The sequence below is a fragment of the Filicampus tigris genome, chromosome 2 (assembly GCF_054856515.1).
Source record: "Filicampus tigris isolate MCC_2025a chromosome 2, RoL_Ftig_1.0, whole genome shotgun sequence".
Taxonomy (NCBI): Eukaryota; Metazoa; Chordata; class Actinopteri; order Syngnathiformes; family Syngnathidae; genus Filicampus; species Filicampus tigris.
This window is the reverse complement of record NC_141218.1, coordinates 4,709,481-4,729,885: the sequence shown is the minus strand read 5'-3', so window position 1 is coordinate 4,729,885 and position 20,405 is coordinate 4,709,481. Positions and strand designations below refer to the sequence as shown.

At 48.7% G+C, this 20,405-nt stretch overlaps 1 protein-coding gene across 1 annotated transcript in view; it reads right to left on the bottom strand.

Annotated features, from left to right (window-relative positions):
- Nucleotides 1-214: 214 nt before the first annotated feature.
- The window catches only part of nrxn2b (neurexin 2b), a 337,476-nt gene continuing 317,285 nt past the window's right edge, over nt 215-20,405 (bottom strand). Inside the window, 7 exon segments of the mRNA XM_086012706.1 lie at nt 215-2,563; nt 6,572-6,650; nt 8,364-8,486; nt 8,489-8,557; nt 8,559-8,654; nt 8,656-8,690; nt 14,315-14,404. Of these exon segments, the coding sequence (XP_085868832.1) occupies nt 1,683-2,563; nt 6,572-6,650; nt 8,364-8,486; nt 8,489-8,557; nt 8,559-8,654; nt 8,656-8,690; nt 14,315-14,404 (1,373 nt within the window). The 3' untranslated portion in view covers nt 215-1,682.

Below are 20,405 nucleotides of genomic sequence, written 5' to 3'. Positions count from 1 at the left end.
AGGAGGGAAAGACAGTCTTGCTTTTTAAAAGAACCCAACACAACACGTTAGCCGGGACTTGACACGGTTAGGGACGATTAGATGGACGAATGAAAACCTACCTCCGTCCTTGCTTGGTCCGTCCTTTTTGAGAGATTTCTCAAAATGGTCGTCTGCCCAGCTCTGGTGTTTATATTGCATTGAATGGAAAAAAAAGATGGCACCACACAGGAAGTAAGAAGTATATAACCAAGTGTATTCCCTCTGTTAATGTACACATATTTAGAGTCATCTCACTGGAACACTTTACAATAACATTTAGAAAGAACATGGCGATATCGAGGGTGCTGGGGGGGGGCGAGGGGTCGCTATGGGATGAGGCAGAAAGTAAGAAAAAAAATGTGGCAGCAGAATAATGGCGCAGGTCTGTCAGTATACAGACACAAAGAGATAGAAAAGCAATCCTTAGAAAACAGTAGGGTGGATAAAGGGACATACAATCCGCCATACAGAGACAAAAGAAAGAATTTCAGGACAAAAATGGATTTGAGTAAGCATGATGAACAATTACATACCCCAATTTTACCAAAGGCAAACCAATAACAACCCAAAAAAAAAAAAAAAAAAAGAAAAAAAAAAGATTTTCCGCATTGCCCAGGATCGCGGACGTGTTTTTTCTTTTAGCAAACAGGAATGGTCGTCAGGAGGGAACACGATTCTCTTTGTGATGGCAAATATTGAGACGTTTCACAAACTTTTTTCGGCTTTTTTTTTTCTTATCATGGTACATTTGTCTTCTTTTAATAGAGCTGAGAAAATTGGAACACTAGAGTACTCGAGGACTCCCGTCTTCCGGGGAGCCGACAAAGAACCGCAAAGGCTGCCCTTCAGTCCAGTCAGGCCCGGAGAGGCCCTGCCAGGCTGGCTCTCTGCCGCAGAATCGCCATTCAGTCCTTTTTTCTCAAAGCAAAGAGAGTGACGGCCGCCCGGTTCCTGACCGGCAGCCTCTGCGGATTTTAGGCGGTGAAATGGTTCGGACGTCAACAGAGTCATAGCTACACGCTCTTTGGCCAACTCTCCGCAATGTCTGTCCGTATATTTAGCATCATTAGAGCGGAGGCCGACTGGCTGGCGAGCTTTTTTTCTGCTTGGGTGGTTGCCGTAGAGACAGTTTCTCCGCTGGCCCACCAGGGGGCGCCAGAAACACGACACAGACGTCCAAGGGGAATTTGGCCATCCGTTGGTCTGGAGTCTTCTGCGGTGGGATCGCACGTAAATTGCTACTATGTTTCAGTTGTTTGTTTTTTTTTCTCAGAACTCCACAGAAAGAAAAAAAATGTATGTCTTTGTCCTCGATGAATACTACATGCTTGATACACGGCACAGTTTGCGTCGCGCCAGCTGCCGAGCACCGTAGACATGGCACGAGGGCGAGCGAGAGAGAGGAGAGAGATGGCGAGGACGTGGCACTGGATACTGTTATCGTGGATACTGATGGTGCTTCTGTACACTACCGGAGAAATAACTGAACCCAATCGGTTGTTGGCACAGGAAGTGTCGAGAAGCGACTTCGGAACAATGCTAAAAGTTAGCCTCGCCGTCTCCCTCTAGAAGGGCGGCTCGTACAAATGTCGCGTTTCCCGCCACTCTCGTTCTCTCTCTCCCAAACGCGACCTGCCTCCGTGTGTCGTGGCGGCGCTCCCTCAAACGTAGTACTCTTTGTCTTTGTTCTTCTTGTTCTTCGGGGCCGTCTTGGCGGCGCTCGGCGGCTTCTCTTTCACCAGGGTGCCGTTGCTCTGCGTGGCCGAGTTGCTTATGTAGTTGCGGCTCTGGTCCACCTGGTAGGAGCCCTCGTCCCGGTTGCGGTACTTGTACATGGCGTAGAGCAGGATGAGGATGCAGAGGGCGGCGGCCGCCACGATGCCCACCACCATCCCCGTGGTGCTGCTGGACTGCTGCACCTCCACGGCGCCCGGTAGACCTCTCTCAGGGGACGTGGGGTCTAAAGTGGGAACGTGGGGGAAATCGGGAGGGTAGGTTATTCCCGACACTCTGCGGTGGCCGGGGTCTGACGAGGGCTGGGCCGGCGGCAGCAGCACCTGATCCCGGGTGTTCATTTTGCCGGCCGGGATGTTGTTGCCGCCGCCGCCGCCGACCGCCCCCTTGATGCGAGGGCTGAGCTGATCGGGGTCGGCGGTGGGGGTGGAGGAGGCGGGAGGGCGGCGGTCGTAAGGGGGACGCAAGAAATGGCGATCTCGGGGGTTTTGGCCCTCCGCTCCCGGGGGAGGCGGCAGGACGGTCCTGTCGGTGACCAGGGGGGAGTTTTTGTAATAGTCCTCGTCATCCGACTCGGTCATCTCGCCCGAGCCGTACGCGGACACCTCTATGTTTTCCTCGCAGTCCTCCTGGTCCACGGGGCAGGGGGGGCGCATGTTGGGCAAGGGGAGGGACTCTTTGGTGGTTTCGAGTAGGGTGAGGAAGGGGCGATAAGTGGTGGGGGGCGGAGGGATTACTGGGTAGCGGGTGGCCATGGAGGGGGTGTCTATCGAGTCCACCGTTATAATGGGCAAGACTATGTCACCTCCTAGGACAAGAAAGAGAGAGCGGAGGGGGCAACGGGTCAGAAGTCGAGACACAACTTGAACAGGCCATGACAACAGAAGCATTAGTACAGCACTACAACTTGACATGATGTTAGTTCTACTCTTTAAGTCTAAGCTATCTGACTAAGTCATGAGCACTAGCTGCCGACTGAGCTAAACTACAAGATGCTAGAACATTCTCTATCCTGCACCTGGCTAGCGCTACATGCTATGTCAGTGAAACAAGTACAAAGCAGGCTAGCAATTACACTGAACACATTGAAATGCACTGCTAATCTAGCAAATCAGGCTGACCTAGCACTCTGATGTGTCTGCTGTGATTGGTTGAGAAAGGTAGCAAACCACGAGGTTCAGGTCACTTACATCAACAAATTGGCCGCATGATTTTTGCATGAAAAAAAAAAATTACAAAAAGAAAGCTGTGTAAGATTGTTCTCGGATAGTGATCAACATCCCCCCTCCCTTCTTTTACCTCCACTTGTGTCTTGTACCTTCAAAGAATAACCCTTCAGCGTCCCTCTGCCAAATTGTGGTGAAAAAAGGGCTTCAGTTCGGCCTTAAGGGCTTATGTGGCTCATCTTTCATTAGCTTAATTTAGAGCTATAGGAGACTTCCAAATAGTCAATAGCGGACTTACACAGCCCCACTCTTCCCTCCCAAAAGCACACGTAAAAACAGGTCAATGACATTCTTAATTAGCGGTTTTGCGATGATCCAATTGATTGACAAGCCACTGTTATGTCGTTTGACATTTAGCTCGCCATCGGATGAGCATTAACGCTCGAATAAAGCAAGTCGTATGGTTAGAACAGAGGTTTTTAACACATCATGAGAACGTCACATTTTAGAGGAAGTGTTGGGGTGGGGGCGGGTCACGGGAAGGGGGGGGTTGTTCAAGTCAGAGCAACACATGAGCAGAAGAAAAAGCATCAAATCACAATTTCACGGCTTGGTTTTTACTTGGGGTCAATCGGGGGTCACTCAGAAGGGAGGAAGGGGACGGGACGGGACGCCCGCCTCGGGTCAGCTCAGCCCCCGCCCGAAAACAAACATTTGTCAAATCATAAAATGCTTTTGTTATCAGGGTTGATGCATTCATAGCCACACAAATGTCAGCACACAACCACCCCCCTCCCCCAACAACCCCACCCCCCTTCCCCCCAAGGCCTTGAAGAGAAGAGACATGTGAGAGCTGTGAAAGAAACAAACTTCAAGCACATTCTTCCCTCATACTTTTCACTTGTGGAAAAGGCTCGTTTCCATGGCAATGACGTTTCAGTTCCCCCGTTTGTGTTCGATCGCTCTTGGTGTGTTTGCGGGCTGCGTTTCACCTTGACGCCTAAGAGAGGACAGCCCATCACATCGGAGGAACAAAAAGAGGAGCCGCACAAAGTAGAAGTTGGCGGGATTAGTTTGGATTTTTTTTTTTTTTTTTTTTTTTTTTCCTTTTTCTAGCCGTACCAAATGACTTGTCAAAGTCAGACGCGTTTCCGCAACGAGTTGGTGCAGTTTGATCCTGCTGCTTTTAAGCAGCTTCGCTTTGGAAGAAGCTAAGCGGCGACTTGGTGACTTAGCCCTCAAACACACTGAGAGCCAGCTCCTCGAACACAGCCCCCCCCCCCCCCCCCCCCACCATCTCCTTCCCCGTGACCCAAACCGACTGCGCCCGAGGGCTATTCGTGCCCCCGTCCCTCGTTACGCAGCTCAGACAGGCCAGGGAACCCAACGGCGGACTTTCGATCCAGACTTGTAAAAAAAAGCGCCGATCCAGCTGCACGGTGCGCAAAGAATAACAATGCGAGATTGTCTTTGCCTAACGCTAGCACATAAGCAATAAACCGGGAGAGACTGTGGCCGATTGCGCCTGATTGATTGGTCTTGACTCCCGTGATTGGACCACGGCGGTGCCGCACGTTAAGGCCGCATGATGAAACATCTTCTTTATCTCCAGCGCGCAGGACGATGAGTCACCCGTGCTTCTATTTACTCCGAAGGAGCGCCGGGCAGATGGGCGCTGATGCGGCCGTGTCGCCCTCCTGACAAACATCGTTAGCCCGCCCGTCGCATTCGGGGGCCGCTTGGCGCCCCTTCCAAATATTGACAGCGAAAAAAGGTTGTCGGGAGTGCGAGGCGCTTGGCGAATTTGGCCGTGATTGGGCCGCAGATGGAAAAATCCACAGCGGCTATACATTGGCGCTCGTCATGAGATGTTTACTAATGCTTGCCCGTGCAGACGGATGAGCGCACCGGTGCCACTTTATTGAGGAGCTCCACTCAGCTCTTCTGTTGCCATCAAGCCGAGACTTATTAGGAGCTGCGAGGTCAGCGAGATGAGGTCATTTCGAGGTGGAGACTATCGAGATCAACGCGGCCTTTCTTGCTCCGGTAGTGCGAGTGCACCCCGGGCGTTTTCTTGAATTCCAAGTGCACGTCGCCCCCCCCCCCCCCCCCACACTCATTAACATTACCGGAGGATCCTAGCCAAGGTTTAATTGGCTGATGTAATTAGTGCTGCTCACCAAAGTCAAGGTTTAATTCACCTGCCGGGGCGGGCGGGAATTTCCGCCTCTCGGTTTTGTGTCTGAGCCTGTATTCCAAACCGAGCCGTGCCACTTTGCACTTAATGAGGCTTAGTGGCTCGCAATGCGGAGTTTTCTCTGCTTCTCCTCCTCCTCTGCATCGGCTGCTTCGACTTATTAGCATCCACTGAGCTTTTTCTCTTCTTCCCGTACGACCGCTCTCTCCCTCTCCCGCCACACGGAGGACTGTGAAAACGTTCAGGTGTCGCTAAATTATTCACTAGGGATGGTCGATACCACTTCTGTTCAGACCAATACAAGTATGTGCGTTCACTCTTCAGTACTCACCGGCACCTCGTGCCGATAGCACGCGTACTTATGAGACGTCAAATTTCAATTAACGCAATGACAGCTGATTGCGAACAAGGACCTTTCTGTCTTTCTGATGCACTTGACGATTCGTCGATGCATCAGGCAGCCACAGTGTAGCTCCAACTACTGGCACTTGCATCGTTGGCTGGTATCAGTATTCCACAAGTACCCGCTAGCTTGATATATGTCTGGTATCGGTCCTCGCCCATCCCTATTATTCACAGCAAATTCCAATGGAGATGTCTACCATATGGACTAAATTACTAAGATACATTCCGGACTTTCAGTCTCAGTCGAGCCAATCCGGCTCTTTTGGCATTTGCCTCGCTGGCACCGGTTTTGCCGTCTGCGGGGCGCGATAGGGTGCACGTTTGGAATTTTGCCACTAAAACTTCCAAACACCCACAAAGGGATCATGAAAGAGAGAGACAGGTGTCTTTTTTTTTTTTTTGCGTAAAGGAGCAGCCTGTCTGCCAATCAGTGTGTGCATGCGCCTGTGTGGGCATATCAGAGAGTTCGTTGAGCTTCTCCACGGGAGATTAAGCCCGGGCGTAGCATCCTCCTCCTGCGAAAAAAAAAAAATCATTCCTGCTTTCGATAAGGAGAGAATCGAGTCTCTATTTCTGTCTCTGCCACCTACGGAGCAACCGCAGGAGAACGCTACACTTTGAGCTTCCCTTTCCCTCTTTATACGTAGACCAAGGGCAAATGTAGAAACAATGCTTAGGTGGGAAGAGGTGCATGGTGAGTATGCACAGACAAAGTCAAGACTATTTCAATGTTTGTTTTTATTTGGAATGGTGCGGCTTTCGATTATGGACTTCTTTGTTTAGCGCTACTAAAATACAGGATCGGTACGGTCCCTTACGAACCGTCACAGGAAAGCGAAATGAATTATTCCAACCGAGACGTGGCTTTAGACTACCGCCTCAGGTCAAGGTGTCGGAAGAGTCGCCGGACCTGATGAGCTACCTTAGGTCCACATCTGGCCAATCCAAGCTGCATAGCGAGGGTAGCGCAGTCACGTGCAAGAATCGCCAAGCCGTACGACCTCACTTGGTAGAAGGAGCATCGGGACCCCGCACAGAGTCAACTCACCGTTTCCGGGCTCACACTCCTCCAAATCTTCGTCATCGCTCGGACACTCAGCCGAAGCTACCAACATTTCATCCGCATTCTGCAAAAATACAAAAGCAAAGAAAGAAAAAACGGTTGCCCGTTTAAACGTTTCTGTTCCATCAAAATTGGTCCCACCATGCCATTTTTTTTTTTTTTTTTAACTCAAAGCCCATAAGAAATCATTGCGCATTTCTTTTCAATGAGCAATAACTATCTTTGTTTAAAAACTGTTTTTCATATTCAAGCTTCCAATGTCTGCTGGCTGCACAACAAAAGCCTTGTGAAAAAGCACTTTCAAAGGCCCCATGCAGTCCCCTTAAAACACCTTGAGTTGGATTTGCATTTCCTGCCGCGTGCTTTTGTCACAAATGAGGCCAAAAGTAGACACGTTTGCCTCACAAAGCACCTGCGACAGTCATTTAGACCGCGATCTTAGTTCTACAAGGTTCTGATAGCAGATCCAGGTCACATATCTCTCATTTTTATTCAAAGTGTCAAAGCGTATTCTTCACCTGTGATCAAAGCTATCAGAGTGGAAAAGCAGCTCAGAGCCCATGGAGAAATTGAAATTTGGGTTCGCCCTGAATAAGCCCTCGCTTTCTTCCGCAGCCCACGCTGCATCAGCCAAAAAGTCTGAATATTAATTTGAACATGCGGCTGGCAGTACATTAACACTTATTACAACCCATGGGGCAACCTGCGCTATACCGTATGACACTCAGCCTGCCTAAAATGCATGAGTAACTTTTGTAACTGTTGTTTACATGACTTGGCAAGTGCATTTATGACAACAGCCACTGCAATAACGACCCTAACACACAAAAGAACCTATTACTATGCCACAGCGATTTCTACATTTTCCTACGCCCAATTAGCCAATCAGCACGGCTCGTTGTTCTGCCCGATTGCAGCTCGTCAGTGTCACAGTGTGACACTATGAAAACTGGGCTTTAAAAAAAATGAAATGGGAGAATAAATCACAGTTGATCCTTGGTTTTGGTAAGGCCATTCAGATCATTTTTTTTCTCGATTCTAAATTTTGTCGTTATCGTATAAAAAAGCAGGCAACACCTGAGCAACACATCATGACAAATGTCAGACAAGCAAAATAAAAGCACGCCGCGCCATACGTTTCACTGCACTTTTTGAGGCCACGTGGTGGATGATTTAACAGTCGCACGCTGCTCAACGATGTTGTCAACGATGACGAAAGGATTTCATTAACACCACTTTTTTTCATGACGATAACGAGACGATGACGAGCTAAACGTGACTCTTTGATGACTGCAATATGACGTGACGAATATAGGTTTTCGTTTGCAGACGGCGCGCAACCCCTCCTGCTGCGTCGCAAGTGCGCAGCAGACGCAGCGGACAGGATGTCACCGCAATGTTGCCACAACATGTCCGAGTGTTGCCGAGCAGACCAGGAGGCTTGTTGATAGAAGCCTGCATTGTGAAATGTGTCATGTTGTCCGTTAAACCTTTCTTACACAATGCGAAAAGTTCCGGGCAGACGCTAATTGAAAAAGGCAAGGAACACGGAAGAATTCAAGAAATGACTCGGGAAAACGGCTCCCCTATATGTATATCGCTGACACGCAATGTCAAGAGGCTTCCGTAAAGCTAAAAGTGATGTTCAATGTTCGTTAATTATTATGGACTTTAGGGAGTCCGGAACAGATTACTTGGATTGACATGATTCGCTACGAGAACTATTGTTCTGGATTTCATCAAGGGTCAATCCAAATTCCCTCGCACTGTGACCCACCTGCGTGACACTTTCCCTGATGGTGGGCGAGCGCTGTTTGCGTGTGGTGGTGGTGGCCATGGTGGTGGTGGTCTCCATGATGGTGGTGGACATGTCGGCCAGTGGCGTGGTAGAGGTGGTGTCTGGGTGGCGAGCACCGAGGGCACGTCGCCCACCAACCGCAGGCTTCCCTGAGTCTGCACGTTGGGGTCGCCCCTCGGCGGCCAGTTTGAGCACCTGCAGGCCGTTGTAGTACAGGCCCGAGATCTGGCCCTGGAAGTGGCGGCCTTTCTCGCCGCCGCCGATTTTGATCAAACGCTTGGCTGTTAAAGATGGTCAGCTGGCGACCTGAGAGGATGCGAGGAGAACGTAGGAAGTGAAAGTGGAGGCAATGGACATGAGGAAGAGAGAGGAGAGAGAGTGTCGAGAAGGAAGAGCATAAATAAGTCACAAACACACAGAGTGGCAAACGCACTCACCGGCAAAGACACGAGAAGTCTTCCAACAAGCAGCCATACAGTACTTTGTGTTAATCAAAATAACTTTAGTATTAGGTACCAGGTACCAGAGGACTTTAGCTGAACTGGACTGCTTGGTGGAAAGGGGGCAGCAGAGATTGTGTCCAAATAGACAGGGGGGGGGGCGGGGGGGATGGTGGGGGGCCTTTCTGGTAACAACTTAGGGCCACTGTATGGTGGTTGATGGCTGGACAGTCGACTGGGGCGGGCCTTTGCGTGTCCACCTTGATACATCACAGTACGCTGGGAATGGATCTCGTCAGACCACATACGGAATATATTAGAGCAACTCCGGCTTGGTGTTATCGACCTCCAATGCACCGGAGCTGCACAATGATAAAGCACCTCTGCCACAGGGAAAAAAATTGCCAGGCCTGTTGTAGGTAATGTTTAATTCATCAGGGGTTGCTCATTACCCTTAATCAGGATGGATGGATGGATGAAGAGGGAAGGAGCCTGATTGCTTAGCCGAGGACTAGAACTAACGTGAAACCAGGAAGATGTGAGGCCAAATGTAGGATTCTCCCAAGTACACCGCTAATATAGAGCCCATGGGAGGGAGAGGAGCGATCATCAAGGAGGGTTAAAAAAAAACAGCGTTGAGGAGGTAATTATAGACGACGAGCCATTGAGCTTTCTCATGAAATCAATCCCTGTAAGGGGAAGAGCGAAACGCAAGCGATACCAATGGGAGGCTGTAATATTTATAGATGATGCAGACTGTGAAATGAGAGAAGCTTTGGGGCCCGGTGGAGCGAGCACCACCGTCATTTTACGCCCCGTGCAGTCGGTGCGCATTAGCGTTTAATAAAGACTAATTAATCGTCTAAATACAGTTGCAATATTGCTTTCCGGTGGTGTTGGAAGCGTCCGCCCGCACAGCAACGCTTCTGCAGCAGGACAAGCCTGCTCCACGTGAGTCGGCAATGAGCGCAGTGGGCACTCCACTCTGCTATTGACCCTCTTCAGCTACGCGGGCGGCAACGAAAAAAAAACAAAAACGGAAAACAGGAGACAGATGCTCTATCCGTGACTGTGGACAATCTGGAGTCTTTACAAAGGCAGATTTTTTTTTGGGGGGGGGGGGGGGGGGGGGGAGAGATTCAGCTCTTGATTTGGGTCTAGTTACATCAATGCGATTTCCATACATTTAAGACGAAAACGAAAAAGATCACGAGAGAGAGGACCATTCTTCTGCAGGGTCCTTGTTAAGAGGATAGCCTGGCGCGTCTTCCATTTCACGCAATCAGCCCCTAGTGGTCCCCACCACTCTCAAGTGGAAGGCACCCAGAGGGTGGCGTTGACTCGGTTTGGTTGAAGTTGCTCTCAAAAACAGCGGAGTATGTAATCAATATTGCCAAGAGCTTCATGATTCTAATTCAGTTCAGACTGGGTTGAGTAAAATCTTTAAATACAAACTGCGCATGAAGTAGTTCCATTTAGTTTTTTTTAAATAGAACCCCCAATCTCTGTGGGGGTGACCTACTTACTCCCACATCATGGAACGCACTCGATGACTCTAGAATTGGCTAGTTTAGATCGGTGTTGGTTTGGATTGAAGCTCCGATGAAGTGATCCTTTTGTGGGTCAAGTCAAAAGTGAAACGGGAGCATGATGAGCCAATTTGGGGTGGGCCTGCCGCATTACAAGCAGCCCCGGCACAAAACGGCCAGACGGTGAATTGTGGATGGGAAATGCCAATGCGATGACCTTTTGCGTGTGATACGCGCCCTTTGCGACGTAATGTTTATTTACACCTTTACCTTTGCGTGTACACGTGTGTGTGTGTGTGTAGCGCGCTAACAAGGCTCTAGTGGAGCAGTTCGGTGGATTTCGGGTTCCCCTCCCCTCCCTCCCAAATCTTTGCCAGGCGAAGGCAGCAGGCGGCCAAGACTCTCATTGCAGTGATGCTCAACCGCACTGCATCATATTCATCATCGAGCGAATATTTTGACGGGGCAGCACGCTGGACTTCAGCTCTCCAAAGATCCTAATGTGGACGTGGTTCCTGTCAGAAAATGCAAATGTAAGGATTTGTACATGTATTTGTCCGACACGAGTAGAGGACAAACTAACTTCCGTAACTGAAGCCAAGGAAATGATGAGTAAGACTTATAGACGAAAGGGATGACAGGATGCATGAGGGAGAGCGTTGCGAACGAAAAGTCCTGCTTCCCCTTTTTATGTGCCAATCCCGAATGCAGCCCCCGAAGCGAGTCGGAATAATGACATACTTAACCTTGGGGAAATCGCCTGGTGTCAAAGCAGACCAGAGGCACATATTGTAAAGGCTTTTTACATTTATGACACTAGCCGGCCACAATATATGATACACGGGCACACAACACGAGAGCTGCATCAGATAATAATGTTCAGTCTCGGTTATGAGCAGGAATTAGTGTGCCAGGCCGAGGGGGTTGACTCTGCTCGCTAATGCATCGGTAGCTTTATCCGTGGATGCCGAATAGCGGCTGCGGAGATACGCTTGATACTTTTAGCCCTCCGCGATCTGGCATGGGGGATTATTTACGGGAGCAGGAGATTGAAGCGAGGGGGTGGGGTTGGGTTTTCTAAATGGACCGGTCGGACTTCATCTGGAGGGTGCGCTGCGCCTCGCTTCCTCTTTCCTGACCATGTCACAGCAAGGAGGATTTCCTTCTTGAAAGTTGGCCCCGTACTTAATGGCTTTGTGTTTACTAGTAACATTGCAGCCTGAAGGGTTCCATAGAAACAAACGTGAACATCCTGTTCAGATGAAAAAGTCAGAAGAGAGTACAACGGAGGCGGGGAGGAGTTCTGCCAAAACCCATTACGAAGTGTTCCCAAGTTATTCCCAAAGCGCGAGACTCTCTTTGGTAATTAAGAGTGTTTCTTTTTTTTTTGGACTTCACAGAAGTGGGGCGGATTTCGTGGTCGAGCACCGTGGATAAATCGTGTCTGACAACGGAGACAGGCGGCTAAACACAGCATGAAGTTGAAACTGAGAGGCCGGCGAAGCGGCGCCCGGTCCTCGAAGGGAGCCAGGGTGCTGCGAATGTGACGACCAATTGCATAAAGTCCCCCGGGAGAGGAGCCGTTGTATCCGACGTACTCCATTTTGCTCTACGTATCCCGATGCCTCCCGTACCCCTGCGCCGTTGTGGGCGCGCCGCAGAGAGACAATGCTGGTTCGTTCGAGAAGTAGACTTTTGACACAAAAACAACGGCGAATGCAACGGAAAGCGTTCCTTTTGTACAACTTGTGTTCCTTGGCTCTCGACAAACACATTTGGAAAGAAGACGCGAGACCCCCCTTGATGTTCTACCCAAGCGGTGGTATGCTGTCTCCTCCCGTGCCGTTTTGTTGGCTCTCTCCTGACTATGTTTATTGTTCCGGCCCATTTACATGTGAGGAGGCATCAAATCTGCACTTGTAACCTCCTGTGGGCCAGATACTCACACACTCCCAGTCACAATATATACTCTGTTGTCTGACCTCATTGCAAAGACCAAGTTATTTAGTCTTTTTTCGATTTATTTTAGGGATTCACTGTCTCAGAATGCATCAACACCCACAAATAATGTCATGGCATCTTCTCAAAGCACGTCTATGTCTATCCCGATGCTGCCTACCGCTCTTGCTTTCATTTGGCTTTCATATAGAGGCAATTCCTAAAAGAATGCCAATTATTTGCTATTATTGCAATTTTCCACCCGAGGGAAATGATGCCAGGAGTGGAGTTGCTATTGTCTGAGAGGATCTGAGGAGGAAATGTAGAGGGCAGATGAGGATGACTGATCCATCGCAGCACTAGAGAGAGATGCAAAGAAGAGAGGACTGAAAGTTTCCGATGGAACTTGGGAGACTCTGATTTGTTCCCTTCATTACTTCCCCGCAATGGCTGCCACTTTGGATTTTGTCAGCTGGCAGGGAATCGGAAGGAGACGCCCACTGCGATCTGGATCAGGCTCGACAGGGATGTGATTGGGGAGACGTGGGACTCGGGTCGCTCTCCGCTGGGCTGAGTGGGATTGGGTCTTTTTTTTTTTTTTTTTTTTTCAATGTGTGGCTAAGGCTTTCGGGCAACTGGGTCAAAAGGTCGAGGCACTGGTATAATGACAACAAAGCCAGGTGGTACCAAAACCTGGACCATATGGGAATGATCCAAGCTTTTTACCACGTCAACAAAGTTTTAGCATCACTCACAAGAATCCAAACATTGATACACAAAACATGCTCCATTTTCTCCGTGGTGAAAACAATAAATGTTAAAGGGACAGGAGTTGAAAAGCCATCGTCAAATTCGGAACGGCTTTGTTTTAACCCTCTGAGTCTTTTCACGAGAGGAAGACAGGGGGAAGCGCATCGCCACTTGAAGGTGTTCATCAGTTAGAGTCAGTTAGAACTTTGTTAGCTTTTTCTGGACCCATCGCTTAGGCCGTCCAATGGTGTTTATAAGACTTTATAATTGGGTTAAAACTGAGGGCTCTCAGGGCAAAGATGTGTCCAATCGCTCCAACTTGTCATTGGAGAAGCCCTCAGTGGTTAGTGTGTTAGGTGGTTAGATTCCGCTCCGGCCTTTTATAAATCCCTTTGAGCTCGGACGTGTCGCCGCTCACCCGCAATCGTATTCAATCAAGTTCCCAAATAAGTGAACGCCTCGACCAATACGCATGCCGATGCTAAGGGGCCCGATGATTCATTTATTCCTCACGCAATCCCAACGCTCTCGTCTGAAGATGAAAGGGAATAATGCATGCACGTTTGGTGGCACGCACAAATCAGCCGGGAAGTGGGCGAGTCATCTCTTATTGATCCGCTGTTTCGCTCGACTTTCATCTCCCGAGCCGCTTCTGATTGGGATTTGTGTCGGAAGCAGTCTGAGCGGAGGTGACGCGGGGCGACAAAGACCCGCTTTTGTTTCCGTGAAATAAACATGCATCATGTTTGTGTGACGCACGTGAACGCGTCTCCTAAGCGTCGGCGGCTAAAGCTAATGATTCGCTAATTTCATTGGGCTTTGGAAGACTCAAGCACCTTCACGTGGTGGTGGGCTGGCGGGACGGTCGGCACTCAAAGGGTTCAAACGAGCATCACTTTGGACAGTCCCTTTAACTTTTAGTGACTTTCTCGTGTCATTTTCCCTCTATGATATATTAATAGTCACATTCATCCAACAAAAGACACAGGAATGACACAAAGAGTTTTTTTTTTTTTTTTTTTTTAAGGGGGAGGTGGGGTTATGTCAGGTTATTTGGGGGTTAGTTCTCTGAAGAGATGCAGTCCAAGTTTAAGGATGCGCTACACAGTGTGACTTCAAATCCCGATTGCATCACTTTGGAAGACTTAAAACTTGACTCATTGGTTGGATAGGAGTATGGGAGGGGGCGGAGCTCCAAGTCACATGGTTCTGCATCTCTTCCAGAGCGGCGGTTAGCGGTAGATCATTAGTGGAGTTAAAGTGATTTTATTACCTTTGTCGAGTAGCCACTCGTCAACTACCCGACCGAGGCGGTATGGGATTCTTTGTCTAGCAATAGCCAGGCGCTCATTATCAAAGTTCCCTTTAAGAAATTTGGAGAAAAATTAGGAGAGGTTACAAATAATAATAATGAGACAAAGAAAATCTGGAAGTTGAAAGGTTAGAGGTTAGAAGGGCAACATGGCAAACGTTTAGCATAAAAGTTATGTACGTTAAAGGTTTTGGTTAGGACAGCAAGAGCCTGAGGATGTTTTAGGGCTGCTTTGTTGGACTGGTTAAGAACATTCTAGTTACCATGTATTTATATGCTTTTAGCTCACGAAGACGTAAGACAGTTTTATAAAAGATTTAGACAGATTGCATTTATAGAAGTGCTCACTCACAGTATTAAACCTGTCCCACATGTAGTACACTTAAATGCATTTGCAGTCACCTAAACACAGCCAAGCAATCATTAGGATAGCCGCATAATTGCACTCAGTGAATAAAACCGGAAATTAAACAGTGCGCATTCAGCAATAAAACATCTTTCATGGTTGTTTCAAGGAAGACATTTTGTTGGTTCAACACCTTGCGGACACCCCCCCGCCCGTTCTTAAAATGAACTGAGCGCTTCTCCGAGGCGCACGGCAATTAGCATCCCTCAGACAACTTCCACTCCTGCATCGCAAATGTCTTCTTGTCCCCCGACGCACTTCAATCAACCTCTGGGTCACGACAGTCCACCCCGTCCTATGCGGCAACAGGGTCAGAGGTCTTCCTAGGAGTTGCTGTAAATGATCATAAGGATGGTGTGGATGAGTCTTTTTTTTTTTTTTTAAATCATTCTGCACACTTTTTTTCCCCTCCCATATTTCAAAACCGATTCAAACCCTTCAAACGTCAAGTCTCGCCTTCCACGTCCCAACTGCTAAATTTCGGTAATTCATAGCATTTCACTTCAGCGTCATCCCTTTAGCAGTCACGCGCAATTTGTACAGAAATCACATCCTCCCGTTAATTAAGCTAACCCGCCTCAAAGGAAATCTTTACATACATCAAAACAACCAGCCGCCCTCCAATTCTCCGCACTAGTTGTTCAGCAAAACTGATTAGTTTTCCTATTACATATACAATGAGTATCCTATCCTCTGCTGAAAACTGGCGCGTTGCTGCAGTGATCCAAAGTAGGCTGCCTCACCATTCTGCACTACCCCCTTCTGCTCCCCAGGGGGCTCTCTACCCCCGCCAGCACGATCCAAACAGGAAGCCTGTGTGTCTGTGCGCTCACTCGGCGCCACGGTGAGAAAGAGAAGAGAAGGAGAGACGAATGAAGATTGGGCGGATTGATGTTGGAAGGAAGGTGAAGGCGCACGGTTGACAGGATACACAGGAAGTGACATGAAGCCCTGAAAATTGTTACAGGCTGTTGCTGTGTCCTAAGGATCTATCATGGCTGCTTCCGGTTCCCGTTTAGGCAGCAAACTAATTGGGCATGAATTCATTCGCACCTCCTCTGTCGGTTTCTGCCAAACGGTGAAAACAAAGTCAGACGGCAGTGATGTTGAAAAGTCGCAACCAGGCAGCAATTTCCAAGTCAGTTCCTCGATGTAACGTTTCAACTCGTCTCTACAGGCTATTTGATGCTATACTCTCCCTCATCAATCCACAACCATTAACGGTGCAGATGTATTTCTTCCTCGTGGCTTAATTCCTGCAATCCTCCTTTTTCAGCTACATGGCACTTCTTAAAATCCCGTTGCCTTGTCCTGCTGATCCATTCTCTCTTGCTTGCGTCCTTGTCCTTGCCTCATCCCCCCCCAGAAATCCATCATTTTTATTCGACCAGTCTTTTAAGGCAAGGCAGCTTGATTTATAGAGCACTTTTCATACAAGGCAACTCAATGTGCTTCACACAAAGCAACGACACAACACCTACAGGCATTTACAAACAAAACAGTTAACGATAGTCAGAAGCAATTGCTTGTGGGGAAACTTTTGCTCCCAGTGACCCATAAAGAAATTCTTACTTGAGTTTCGGGTCTATATTGTGTCCCTGCAGCCTTAAAAAAAATACTGACCCTGTTGTTTTTACCATTTAACTTGCACTCCTGAGAAATTGCAATCTCTGCTTTAAAGCAGAGAAAACAAAATTAGCTTACAAAATCGATTAAAAAAATGTACATTGACATTCAAACACATTCAAAAGTCAGGTCTGAGTCTATCAGCGGCCAATGACTTTGGACTTGGTCTTTGGTTTCAAAAGACAGTGACTCCAGGTGTTTTCTGATAGCAATCCTTTAACCTCCATTTTCTTTGGTTTAGCTGAGGGAAATTTTGGTTCATCCAGTTGTTAATTTGCTCTAGACAGTGACACAATATGTTAATTGGACTGCTGTCATGGGGGGACATAGCTGCGTGTCATCTGCATAACCGTGATATTGGCACTTTGAAGCTTTTGGTAACATATACAGACTGAACAAAAGAGGTCCAACGACTGACCCTTGAGGGACACCACATTTCATGGCCGTTCGATCAGTTGCGACGCTTCCAATGGTCACAAACTAACTCCTTTCTTCCAAATAGGACCTGAACCATTTTAGGACTGTTCCATTTAATCCCACTCAAGTTTCCAACCGGTTCAACAATATATTGCGATCAACTCTACCAAATGCAGCACTGAGATCTCATAAGACGAACACCCACACCTTCCCTGCCTCAGTATTCAATTTTCAGAACATCATTTAGCCTGCTTCCTCTCTTCTCTTACGGTGATGAGAGTGTTTAGTTTTCAGGACGAGTTCTGAATCATCACAAAGCCAGCCTTAGGAATAGGTGCATGTGTTTGTGGAACTCCTCAGGTCTCGCTGACACAGGTCCGGGGGCTGTCATATCCGTTTTAGGAGCCAGAACAGCAACTCACCCCGCCCCTCCCTCCCAGTCCCCCTTATGCTGGCCGCCCCGGAGCAATGGCAGGATTTACCGCCGAGATGGGAGCCACGCTGGGCTCATATCCCAGCTGCGGACGCTGGGGGGCAGGTCAAGGGCATGCTGATTGACTGGCACCTCTGGGAAGCGCAAAGCAAGGTGGAGGACAGGGAGGAGACATTTTCCACAAGGCATATATTACTTTTCGGGGATCCAAACAATGCATTTGCTCTTGCCAAAGAGACAGGTGGCGCTCCAACCCTTAACTGTGTGGCAAATACAGTGGTGCCTTGAGATCATTCCCCCCCCCCCCCCCCCCCCCCCCCAATGAAATGCCATCTCAAGGCATCACGATAGAAGCCTTTTCAAAAACAAAAAATGAAGGATTGGGAATGGAAGCAAGCAAAGCAAACCCCCTCCTCGTTCTCTCACTTAGATTCACTTTTCATATCCTTTCAATGATTTGAGCTTGTAAGTCCGCCCACCCCCCGGCCCAAAAGATCCCAGTGCACATCCCGAGCAGTGCTCGGGCTCTTCAAGGAGCCAGCTGTATATCATGCAGCTCTGCAGGCAGCCAGGTGTCCTTGCGCAGGACACCCACATCGGAAATCCATCAAGCAGGGCGGAGATTACATTGTAGACGATTGGCCGGCAGCCATCCGGCTGGCTCCCTGGCTGTCACAGCAGCCTCTCTCCTTGTCAGGCCGGCCTCATTGCCTTCTTGATTTTGGGAACTTTAGATGGATTGCTTTCATCTGCACCACAGGAATAGAGCAGAGGCTGCGGCGCTTCACGTCTTTGCATGAAGGAGTCAAATCATACAAACAAAATGATTCCGGAGCACAGGAAATTTGCCTTTCAGGGCTCAAAATGGATGAAAAGGTTCCAGGCGAGGCACAGCTTTGTACGATGTAAACACTCCGCCCACTCCAGCTACACTTATGCGTGCCTTCGACGCACACATCCCCTTAACGACGTGCTCATCTTTCATCTGTACCGCCACTTTCAAGCCTGCGGCAAGTTTGATTTTTTATTTTATTTTATTTTTTTCTTCAACGGGATCCTCACCATCTTTCATCTCGCCCTCCTCCGGAGGCACCCCTGCAACTCGTCTAATTTGACCCAAAGCTATCATTTCCCACTCCGTCGCGCTACCTCCCGGCCCTGGATGCCACCGACCAGTCTCGCTGTCTCCATCATCCATGGGCCACAGGCCAGTAATTGGAGGAATCTTTCAAGTGTGTAAGAGCTCAACTGAACAAGTTGAAGAGCACCAGAAAAGCAAATAAAGAACCTTCAGAATTCGGACCCTTAAACCAAAATATAAGCAGCATCCTTTGAAAGACTTTTTTTTCCCCATGCATGGTTGGAAGAGGGGTTCACCTCTTAATGGACTCATCAGCTATCGATGTCCCTTTAAGATTTTGGACAAGCTCGTTTCCTTCCCGGGCTTGTGGGAAAACTTTGCTCCCGGTGACCCATAAATAATTCTTACCTGAGTTTCGGGTCTATATCGTGTCCCTGCAGCCTCAAAAAAACCTGAACCTTTTGTTTTTACCATTTAACTTGCACTCCTGAGTGCTTTTATGTGCTTTTTCAAGACAGGAAGTATATCCTTAGGGTTGCCTGCACCTCCACTTATGAGGCCAATGGATAGCTGGAGCATAAAGGAGAGAGAGAGAGAGAGAAAAAAAAGGCAGAGAACAGGAGAGCTCATTAAAAAAAAAAAAAAAAAAAACCTCCAAACAATTAGCACACGATTTGCAGCTTCTTCCCCACAGACCTTGGAACGGAAATTTCAGCGTGAAATGGCACAAGTAAAGATTGTGTAGCCTTTGCTTGTGGAGGGAGGCGAGACAGCAAGAGTCTGCCTCTGTCACGTCCATGGGAGGTTAAAAAAGAAAAAGAGGCGCCACCAGTGACACCTGACACACTGGATTAACCGGCCAGCTGCTCCCGTGACACTCTTTGTCTGCTTTTTAGCCACGCACACACACACACACACACACACACACATATCCCCCACCCACAAACACACACACACGCGCTTTGCCACAAATAAATGTTGACACACATCATGTCGTGGGGGCCATCAGGAGATGTATTGCTATGCCCTTAAAAGTGCTTGACGTGTGGCGGCTATGTTGGCTGTCAGCCTCCTTTCTGTCGCTCCAAATCATCGCCTCAGAGCAATCTTCAAAATATTTGGGATTAAAGTGCAGGTTACGCTGAGTGGCAAGGGGGGGAAAAAAAAGACCGTGTCAGCGTCTTTCTTGTGAAGGATAACAGAGGTACCTTTTTTCCCTCTGGGAGCGTGTACGACTCTTCGGATGTGGTCTGCGAAAGGAAAAGAATCCCAAAAGTGACTTCCTGGGAGCACGGCGCATTAGGCTGGGCTGAGGACTGCCTCGGCATCCCACTGAGGGAGCCTTCCAGAGGTCACAAGGGTCCAGAGGGAAGGCAAATTCACCAGAACTTTTGTTTTAGATTGATGGGAACACTCATTCCTCATGGCGGCATCGTGCACTCCGTCTGGCAACACGGACATTTTGATTCGGGCGTTCCACGAGGACCAAAAAAAAAAAAAAAAAAAACCCGGCTGTGATCAAGATGGAGGAAATCAAATAGTTGCGCATGTGTTCCCAAAAGTGTCGGCGTTGAGAGTTTTGTTCCACTTAGAGAATCAAATGATCCGATGTGGGTCACAGGAACTTGTTTGATTCACTCGCTCGCCGTCACATTTCCTGTTCCGGTGAGGGAGACGAGCCTTCATCCGCCGCTCGTCTTCCTCCGCCCCCTTTGCGCCTCAAGCCCCCGGCGTGAGGTGTTTGCTCCCTGAATGCTGCTTCTCAAGCAACGGCCTAGAAATAGATTGAAGTGTGAATGAGAGAAGCACCCCGCCCCTTGCAGCCCTCCTTTTTCCAATTCATTCCCTTGTATCGTCGAGAAGCTTCAGGCGGGCTACGGCCTCCGGATGCGTGCACAAGACTCATCTTGCCAGCCGACAAACAACTAAAAGCGCAATTTTTGATGAGCAGAGGAACCCAGAGAGAAGACATTGACAACAACACCAAAAGGTGGATGTGGAATAAAAGCAATACAATATGGGGCGGTGCACTCCCACCACCATCGCCCTCTAACGCTAACAGTGAAGCATTTTATTCATTCCAGGCTCC